This window comes from Aegilops tauschii, chromosome 2 (assembly GCF_002575655.3).
Source record: "Aegilops tauschii subsp. strangulata cultivar AL8/78 chromosome 2, Aet v6.0, whole genome shotgun sequence".
Classification (NCBI taxonomy): Eukaryota; Viridiplantae; Streptophyta; class Magnoliopsida; order Poales; family Poaceae; genus Aegilops; species Aegilops tauschii.
The window spans coordinates 502,886,561-502,896,732 of record NC_053036.3 but is presented as its reverse complement, the minus strand read 5'-3'; the positions used below and the strand labels follow the sequence as shown (position 1 = coordinate 502,896,732).

General features: G+C 44.3%; 1 protein-coding gene and 1 long non-coding RNA gene across 2 annotated transcripts; one reads left to right on the top strand and one right to left on the bottom strand.

Moving 5' to 3' along the window:
* The first annotated feature begins 2,252 nt into the window (after window positions 1-2,252).
* LOC109760161 (uncharacterized) lies at window positions 2,253-3,067 on the top strand. Its single transcript, XM_020318992.4, has one exon. The coding sequence runs from the start codon at window positions 2,316-2,318 to the stop codon at window positions 2,856-2,858; it is 543 nt and encodes a 180-aa protein (XP_020174581.1). The 5' UTR covers window positions 2,253-2,315; the 3' UTR covers window positions 2,859-3,067.
* Window positions 3,068-4,794: 1,727 nt separating this feature from the next.
* LOC109760162 (uncharacterized) lies at window positions 4,795-9,593 on the bottom strand. The gene is made up of 3 exons (XR_012203169.1): window positions 7,134-9,593; window positions 6,255-6,522; window positions 4,795-5,272 (listed from the first exon to the last, which is right to left on the bottom strand). It is a non-coding gene; the product is annotated as an uncharacterized lncRNA (long non-coding RNA).
* Between the last annotated feature and the right edge of the window lie 579 nt (window positions 9,594-10,172).

The window sequence follows — 10,172 nt, the reverse complement described above, 5'->3', positions numbered from 1 at the left end:
CCAGAATTCAGCAAGCTAGTCCACCACATAGTTAGTATTGATGAATTTGAGAAGGGCTGGGCATGCATGATTGAAAAATATGGCCTCCAGACCAATGCATTCCTAACCCAGCTTTACAAAGTGAGGGGGAAGTGGGTGAAGCCATACTTCATGGGTGTGTTCTGTGCAAAGATGACAAGTACGCAGCGAAGCGAGAGCGCAAACCACCTTCTGAAAGGGTATGTACCACCAGGCTGCCCCATGCATTTGTTCATCCGGCAATATGAGAAGATGCAATTTGACGGTAACTCAGAAGAAAGTTACCAGGAGAAAAGGACAAAACTAGTGAGTTTGGATTAGTCTTCTATCAATCTATCTGCTTTTGAAATGCTTAGATTTTTAGAATCTAAATTTGTCTTATTGAGGTTGTCACTTGCAGGGGGGATTGTCCTGAGGCAAAATATCCCAGTCGAGGTACATGCATCGCAGGTTTACACCAGAACAATGTTTGAGAAATTTGGTGAAGCATTGTACGTGTGTGGGTCGTATGATCTAGTAGAAGTCAAGCCCCAATTGGATTACATTGCTAGGCACATAAAATTCCAGTCAAGGGAAAAGTGGTGCAAGAATGAGTTTGTCATCTCCGTGAGTGAGACAGCCGATGAGTTCAGGTGCGAGTGTGGAACATTTGAGCACTATGGAATGGTTTGCAGTCATGCGCTTAAGGTGCGTGTCATATCTCCTCTTCGGTACTTTACAAACCATTTTCTGTGTGAGCTCCCCTCCAACAACATGTGTTGTTGGTCAGGTCATGAAACTGACATTTTTGATTGCTGGTTCGCCAGGTCATGATGCACCTAAAACTGCATGAGCTCCCTCCGAAACATGTGCTCAAGCGATGGACTAGAGATGCAAGAGATATACTACTGCCGGAGTATTTGCGCTACCAGAAGGACCATGGGCCCCTGAAGTATTCTTCTCATCGACACAACACTTTACACTTGTTGGCAGTGGATGTGGTTAAGTTAGGTGACAGCAATGTGGAAGCATATGCACTTGCAATGGAGAAAATGCGAGATGTCAAAGTGATGCTCGAGCCAGTTGCCGCCGTGCGAGATGGGCTTGGTTTGTCTGATAGAGAGCTGGCTGCAGATTCAGCCGGCTCTGGGGTGGGAACAAGTAGCACTTTGGGAGAACTGAATCTATGCACACCCTTTCACAAGGATCAGGTGTGTTTCCAGCGCCGTCCAAGAAACGATCGGTTGGGCGTCCAACAACCAGCCGCGACAAGGCTCCATATGAACAACCATCGAAGAGGAGCAGATTCTGTTCTATATGTAGAATTCATGGGCACAAGAGCACAACATGCCCTGCCAGAGGGGATGTGCCAAAGGCACCTAGGAAATCTCCGCGCTGCTCAAAATGTGGGTGACAGGCCACAGGAATAACGCATGTAGCAACCCGCCTAAAGTCTGAGAAAATCTGAATTTTAGTGTCTGTTCGGAGCCCCTCCGCTCCACAACTCTGCCACGGAGCGGAGCGGGCTGCAGTTCAAAATTTCAGAGCGGGGGAATTGGTGCTCCGCCAGATTCGTGGAGCCGGTGGATTACCAAACAGGCCCTTAGTGTTTGTTTTAGCGATTGTATGGATTTGGCTGTGTGGCACTTTGTTATTAGAACCCGTATATTATTTGTGTAAAACATCAAGAGAACGGTCAGCTGCAACATTCGGATCCGAGTTAGCTGGCTCCAACGGCCAGAAGCCCCTGATGAACATGAGAGCGTGAGCGTGCCCATGTTCATGAGTGTGCGTGAGTGATGTTGGCACTGCAGGGCCATGATGGGGGAGTGCATCGCACGGATAACCAACCTGTCAGCGAGCCGTGGACGACATGGGATGCTACTGTAGGAAAATACAGAATACGGGGTTGGGGTTGCAACTGCTAGCTCGAATACATGACATAAATGCGTCGCTGCAGCATCTCGATGGGATTACTGACGACCAGGATAGCGAGCTGCATGGAGCTCGGCCTCCAAACGGCATTTTCGCAACCTTCAGGGCTTTGTACTCCACGCTGTATACTGTTATTGAGCTGAATGAAATTTGTCTTGTTCAAAAAAAAGTGAGAGTGCCACTGCATGGGCGCTCCCTACTGACCATGACTTTTCCTCAGGAAAATATCTTCGCACCTACCGGTTGTCAAATTGACAGCCACCCAACTTTCAACCCCCTTGATGTATTGTAGAGCACCAAACGTACTTGCCAGGCGACGATTTATAAGGACTAGCCCTGTTGCAAATTAGTAGGCGCAGCTCAAGCGTAGCTGATTAACCACCATGGCCCATTCCTGCCACGCCTACGATCTTGTGCTACGACGGTATCTCTTGGCCCTGCACCACCTCCTCGACTACGTCCGCTTCGTCGCGGCGGTCGTCCTGGACCGCCTCGGCATCGTCTCGTTCGACGGCGAGATGCTGCCCGGTGAGCCTTGGAGCGAGCTCGTCGACACTGCGCCGATGGAGCGCCTCATGGAGGCAGCGTTCTGGCAGCCCAGCTCACCGCCGAAGGTGAATCGTTCGTCTTCGTGGACGGCGCCACAGTACAGACGACCGCGGGTTGCGCCGGCGGATGTCGAGGGAGCCGAGGACGACGACGGGTGCGTGGGCATCTGCGCGATTTGCTTGGCGGCGCTCGACGTGGGAGGGCAACTGGTCACGGAGTTGTGCAACTGCTCGCATGCGTTCCACGCCGCCTGCATCGATTCTTGGATCGGCAGCGGCGAGGCCGGCACTTGCCCGATGTGCCGCACCCCGACGGTACCAACGGCGTGGTGGAACGGTTGGCGAGAAGTAGTGCCACGCACGTCTTTATCTCCTTGATCGCTGAAGGGCTGAGGAGGACCGAAACATCTCGATCTCCTCACTGGAGGCAGGGCGACACGCCGCGATGTGTACATGTATAGCACAGTCCCTCCAATGTTTTTCCGTTGTTTTCTTTTTTACGTCAACAAATGTTTTCCGTTGTTTTCGTTCTGCATGAACGAATGTTTATGTTTTCCGTTGGATAAAGAGTGTGGTTTTTCTAAAAATGTACTAACACTGAAAAGGACATAAATATTATACGACTTACATAGAACATAAAAAATATACCACTGGAAAGGTCTTCCAAGTGGCACAAACGACGGTGGGAGATGGCACGAAGGCATTATTCTGGGAAGATCGTTGGGTGCTTGGTTGGCAGGTTCAGGATATAGCTCCACGGATTTACGACAGAATTACGGCCAGAGTAAGGACAACTAGAACAGTTCACGAGGGGCTCAAATGGAGCATGGGCTCGAGACATTGGCCTCGATATAAGCCTTGAGATACTTTTCAGTTTGGTCTTCGGTTGCACAGATTGAGCTTGACCCACTTAAAAGCGACCAGGTGCGGGGAGGGGAACTTTTGGTCTATGGGGACATGTGCACCCTATACCGGAAAAAAATTAGTAATTCAACAAAAAGTCAAAAATTACTGAAAATATTTTTGAAATAAACTTGACCTTCTATTGTACTCGTGAGAAATGAAATCCACAAAAAAATATCTTTTTGACTTCTTTTCAAAAAAAAACAAATTTTTGGCTAAAATAGTGTGAATAGTGACCTATAATAGCAAATAAATTTTGTCTTTTTTGCTGTGAGGTCAACTTTAGTTTTTTTCTCATCGACATTTATATATCAGTGCAAAAGTAAGTCAAGTGTTTTTTCAAAATAGTTCTTACCTATTTTGACTTTTTATGAAAATATTAAAAAAAATCCCCATATAGGGTGCATATACAACCAAGAACCAAAGTGTATTTCCTCCAGGTGCGGTGGGAAGGATGGAGAGTACTCGGCCCCATTGGCGTATGCACCAAAGTTTTGGGACAGGGAAGTGGAGCCTCCAGCAGATTTTATAATGGAAATCCAAGGCACCGTTGCCATGTCGTTTTTTCACTTGGCTAGCCTTGCTGAATAGGTGTTGAATGTCGGATAGGCTTGCAAGGAGAGGATTGCCACATCAAAATGCATACCCATTGTGTGCTCAACATGAGGAGAGCATAAATCATCTACTTCTTGAATGCGTTTTTGCAAGACAGATCCGGACGACGGTTTGCAGGGCACTAGGAAGGCCTGAGTGGACTCCAACCGTGAATGACAGACTCAAGTGGTGCATCAGTAACTAGTGGTTGGGGCGCCACCCGATGGCGCCTCTTAAGGTGGAATTGTGCGCACTAATCTAGCTGCCACATTTGTTAATGTATTTGTATGACGTTTGTTACCGTGTCTCTATGATCGTAGGCTTAATTTACCAATCAAGACATGTACTTGCAACAAACACCAAGTTCAACAGCTCCATAAGTCATAGCTAAGAAATCATATGTAATGCGCTACTTTGAATTCGTCTTCCCATACACAGTAATTGTTTGTGAATGGAAGATCAGAGCCAATCAGAACAACAATGAATCCTTTCTTTGCTTTGCTAATTCTGCCGCCAGAGATAGCCAGGTTGGAGGACCACAACCATCAGCTATAGGCAACAGTTGCAAAGATTCAGATAACATAATCAACTACCTGAAGGATGCTACCAGAAACCAATGTACTTAGACAATGGCAATTAAATTTGAAACCAAATTAATTTATCCTTGAAGAAAAAGAACGAAACAAAATATCAGTAGAAGGACTGAAACATCTTAATACACAATGTATTTATTTATTGTTTGTGAAAAGAGTTCAGTTAAGTTTGTTAGAACCAGGCTGAGAGCTTCGTTTCCTAGTAATAGGCGGACACAACAAACTGAAACCACCATAAAGGACCGCGTCCAGAAATACATATCCGGATCACGCTATATAGCTAGTAACTTAATCATTCTAGTAAATTATTTACAATTCTTGTGCATACCTATTTTCAATATACGAACGGGGTATTTTCAAAATGCTTCTCCAGAAGAAAGGAACAGATCTACCAACGTGGTATTTTCAAAATACATATAAACAATAAATACTACAAGCCAGCAAAGGCACACGTCCAAAAATACATATCTGGGTCACACTATAACTATATAGCCAGTGACTTCATTATTCTAGGAAAATATTGTCCATGCTTGTGCATACCTATTTTCAACTTGCCATAGAGACCAGATCCTCCTCTGCCGCTCCCGCAGCACGTCGCCAACGACCTCGTTGAACCGGATCCACGCAGCATCGGCCGGCCATGAAAACAAATGCAGCCTCATTACTTTATTCTGAAAAAGTTTCAGAGACGTTGGTGCTCACCTAAATAAGATCGCAGAAGAAAATGTATCAAGACAGATTCTATATTGCAAAAAATAGAAAACCGAAGTACTCCATCTGTAAAGAAATATAAGAGCATTTAGATAACTAAAGTAGTGCTCTAAACACTCTTATATTTCTTTACGGAGGGAGTACTTGATAACTTACTGGGCTTGTGCACGAGTGTACCACAACCAAACCCATCCATGACCAAGGACAAAGACAATTGCATGTAAAATATTTTATGGTGATAAATGTCAGAATGAGTGAAGGTGAACCAAAATTCACGTTAACATGATGTTGTTTATAATTAGTTGAGAAAACAAATTAGTTTCTGCTGGCAGAACTGGAAATTATTAAAACTCTGATGATTAAAAAGCAACATAGTTTGAAGAAATGCAGTCATGTGGTAAGAGGAAGTAGGCAACTTAGATCATGTGGGTGTTTGAATAGGTTAGCTTAATCTCTTTGTGTTTGTTAGTGAGCAGAAAATTGAATCTGAGAGGACTCGTTGTACTTTATACTATGGTGCAGAAATGAGTTAAGGAGGATGCCTGCAGAATTCAAAGATTCTAAAACTTTCCAAAAAAATGTAGTGCATCAGAGGGTGCAAGTAGAAAAGTGGAATCAGAGTATGAAATGTGGGCTATTTAGGGCCTGTTCGGATATCCACATGCTCCCTGAAATTTTGGAATCTGTGGAGTACCTACATGCGCGCTCCATGATTTTTAACTGAAACTCCGCCCGCTCCGGGAGCGGCCTCGTGGAGCGGCGGGTCTCCGAACAGGCCCTTAGTAAAGGATAAAAAAGTAAGAAAAAGCCGAGATAGCCAATGTGGTGATGGAGAAAGACTCGGCAATATACAACTGCATCACAAGAGACATATCCAAGCCCTGAAGGGGGAGTAGATTGAAAAAAGGCTAATTAAACGCGGGGGGGGGGGGGGGGGGGGGGGGGGGGGGGGGGAGGGGGGGGGGGTTGTTACCAGCCATTTTACTCATGCGTTGGTGTGTGAAGTGGTCATCAGCATGTAAAAGAGTTAGGGAGAGCGCCTGAGGTGAAGCCTGCTCTAGCAGTCGTTGTGGTGTGACCCTTGAGCAATTCTCGTAGTACTCCGAACTCCTAGAGTCATACATTTTTTTGCTTCAGCATATGATCAGTTTAGTTTGATCAAACTCATGCAAGCCTTCTTACTCCACTGAACTATTAGGAAGTTTTGAGGATCGCCACATAGAGAACTTCTCTGTTATTATCTAGGAACAACCAAGCATTAACTGAAATAGCAGCTGACGCAGAGACAAAAACAAATTATAATGATCTCCTATTTCAAAAAAAAAATTGTCTCAAGTGTCTAAAAAACATTTCCCAAACTGGGAGCAATAAGATAAGTTTTGATCACGACAAAAAATTCACCACCATAGACACAAAGTGCTCCCACTGGGATTGGTATGGTACAATCAGTTTCGGCGTGCAAAAAAAAACACTCATAACATTAGCAGCACAGCTATACGGTGATATTCATTTTTAGGCATGCCGTGCAAAAGGATAACCTACATCTTGATAATGGATTTAATAAAATACATGGTACTAACAACCATAGAAAGGGTAAAAGGAATATATAAAATCCTAATAAGCTAATTCACATTGTTGGCATGCTATGAATGGAGGTGCATGTACAATAACTTACAGTACAAATGATCACACACGGGAAAATATAAGGAAATTCAGAGACATATATATATATATATGAATCAATTGAACAGAACCTTGACTTCCAGTCAGTCAACACAAAATTCAGATCCACTAAAATGTTATTATACGCGAAGGGAGACAGAGCACTGTTAGATACAGATAAAGAGCTCACCTCAAAGACCATCAGTACCTTACACAGCTTCATGCCGCATCCTACACGATGATGCCATGGAAGTAGAAACCGAAGAGTAAGGCCCGCTTGAGAAGCTACTCTATGGGCCACCCCAATCCATTATATTTATCTAGTGAGTGGCCTCCCATAAGGCTCACAATTATGGTCACAGTCTATAAAAACTATAAGCCATCAGTAGAAGTAGTTGACAGTAAACTATAAGCATTAATCATAGAACTATTCTTGGCCAGTACAACTAAACACATGTTTTATCAATGTAAAAACAGAAACATATTTGCGCATATATATATACATCATAATTATGAGGTTGTAGTGATGGCTTGTTCCAACAGAGGAGAATCACTGAAGCCGCCCGGCCATGGGCAGAGCATAAAGCATAGATAATCAATACCATAGATTTAATGTATAAATAGGAAGGCCTCTACTAATTCAGTGCATTTCATTCTTTTAATGGACTACATGACATGTACACTTACCAAGAAAAATGTGGAACCATCGGATGTCTATGATCACAAATATATGCAACTTTGAAAACAATAGTTACGAATAAGGAATTACTAAGAGTGTGAAGTAAAGAACATGAGGTATCAAATCGAATTAATGTCATGATGTCCGAAGATGGTGAAAAAGATAGTGGTATTGATATAGAGATAGAGGATGGTTTCCATACTGCAACCTTTGGCAAAATGAAAACAAAAACCATAGCAAGACCACGAAATAAATTTAAAAACATATAATGTGAAGGGGGGACAATGGCCAACATACAGATCCCAAATGGCCCAGGCAAAAGCTCCAAGAAGACTTTCATTCATGATTAGAAAAAATATAATGACATTTTTAACCCAAAAAAACTTTCCAGCTGATAAATTGACTTGACACTCTCATTTTAAACAACCTGTGAGGGATCTGTACCGCACTAATGCATCATGTGATTCTAATAATCAATGTGGCAGTTAGTATTAACAGCAGCAGCTTAAAAAGAGATGGATGACCAATGAACTAAATAGCAAAGAGGATCATAACAAAGGGTCTGCTCTGACCAAAATAGATAGCACATTTCGGCAATCTGTTTTAATGACAACTCTTTGCAATCCCGTGGAGGATTGAAGTTCATCTTTGAAGAAGCATCTGGCAAAAGCTAACATGCTTACTAACAAGACAAATAGTATGACGGTATCTTGTTAACCACAGGAATAAAACTGCCAATAGCTACAGGCATGGGAGAAAAAGGACAATTGTGTAATAGATATAGTATATACAACTAGAAAGGCAAAACAAACCCAATTATAAGTCAATCCAAGTAGGCTTAGGGTGGTTGAGTTCATCACCAAAAGAAGACATAAATCCCAAGTCCAGATGGATCTTCACTCACATCAACACAATAGAACAGAAAGAAGAACACTGTATAGTAGATAAGGAAAATTTGTGTATTTGTAGCATAGCAAAAGAGGGCTCAGTTCTCTCTTTGATCTTCAAGCCCAACACTCACATCTCATGCTGCATAACATATCCATCGCAATGTAAACGAACTGTCGTGGTTATCGCTCATCAGAGTGACCATCTGAGGAGCAGAACATTGAACATTACCGATGAATTGAACAGGCTCCAAGAGAGGTAAGGGTGAGCTCTAATTTAGTACCCACAAGCCACAACAGTCTTGATTGCTCAAGTCATGCTTATTTCAGCCAGAGTCATCATCATCATCCCTCATTTTTTTACCGAAAAGGAGGTTCTACCCCCGGCCTTTGCCCACCAAGCAACATGAGCCTGATATTCATACATACATACAGGCGTGCACACATCCATCCATTCATCAGCCTTTGCCCACCAAGCAAAATCAGGTTCTACCCCCAGCCTTTGACCACCAAGCAACATGACCCTGACATCCATACACACATACAGGCGTGCACACATCCATCCATCCATCAGCCTTAGGAGCTACTCATACCTGCCTTTGACCGACCAAACCTCCTGGTGCGTACTGCGTACAACGCATCAGACAACACCGTACGGTTCCCAACCAACGCCACGACCGATTCCAAGGCACGTCATGGGGCTTGCCCAGCACGACCATGAGCTGAGACTGCAGGAGCAGCGTTACCTGGTACTCATCGTCGCGGGCCAGGGTGGGGAGCCAGGAGAGGTCAACACCGTGGTGGCTGCACGAGCCCGGGCCTCCATGCCGGCAGCGGTGCAGTACGACGCGGATGGGCGCCCTGGCCCCGCGAAGGAGGGATCCAAGGGTTTGAGCCTCCTCATGGCCCATGTCCCAGCAACGGACACCTCGCCTCCCATGCGTTCCTGAGATTGAAATCGAGTAGATCGGGGGAGAAGACGTTGGATGATAGGTGGAGCTTGGGACGGGAGGTGAAGCACGAACGCCGGTGAGGGCGGCGGCGGCGAGAACTGTAACTGGGAGGAGAGAACGAAAGAATGGCTAGGAGCGAGAGGTGCGACGGGTGCGAGCGTTTTATTCTGTCCTCCCTCGACACAGTAAAACGCGACAGTAAAACTTGTGGGCATGGCACTGCTACCTCTTCAGCATTGCATTGGTTTTCCTTTCAAGAGAAAAGGATGATGCAGCAAAGTAGCGTAAGTATTTCCCTTAGTTTTTGAGAACCAAGGTATCAATCCAGTATGAGGCCACCCGCAAGTCCCTCGTACCTACACAAACAAATAAGAATCTTGCAACCAACGCGATAAAGGGGTTGTCAATCCCTTCACGGCCACTTGCAAAAGTAAGATTTGATAGAGATGATAAGATAATATTTTTAGTATTTTTATTGTGTAGATTGCAAAATAAACATTGCCAGAAATCGCTAGTTGTAGGGAGATTAATATGATGGAAAATAGACCCGGGGGCCATAGGTTTCACTAGTGGCTTCTCTCAAGATAGCATAAGTATTACGGTGGGTGAACAAATTACTGTCGAGCAATTGATAGAATTGAGCATAGTTATGAGAATATCTAGGCATGATCATGTATATAGGCATCACGTCCGCAACAAGTAGACCGACT

What these genes read in the sequence shown, in the direction of transcription:
- LOC109760161 (XM_020318992.4), top strand. Translation starts at nt 2,316, where the DNA reads ATGGCCCATTCCTGCCACGCCTACGATCTTGTGCTACGACGGTATCTC.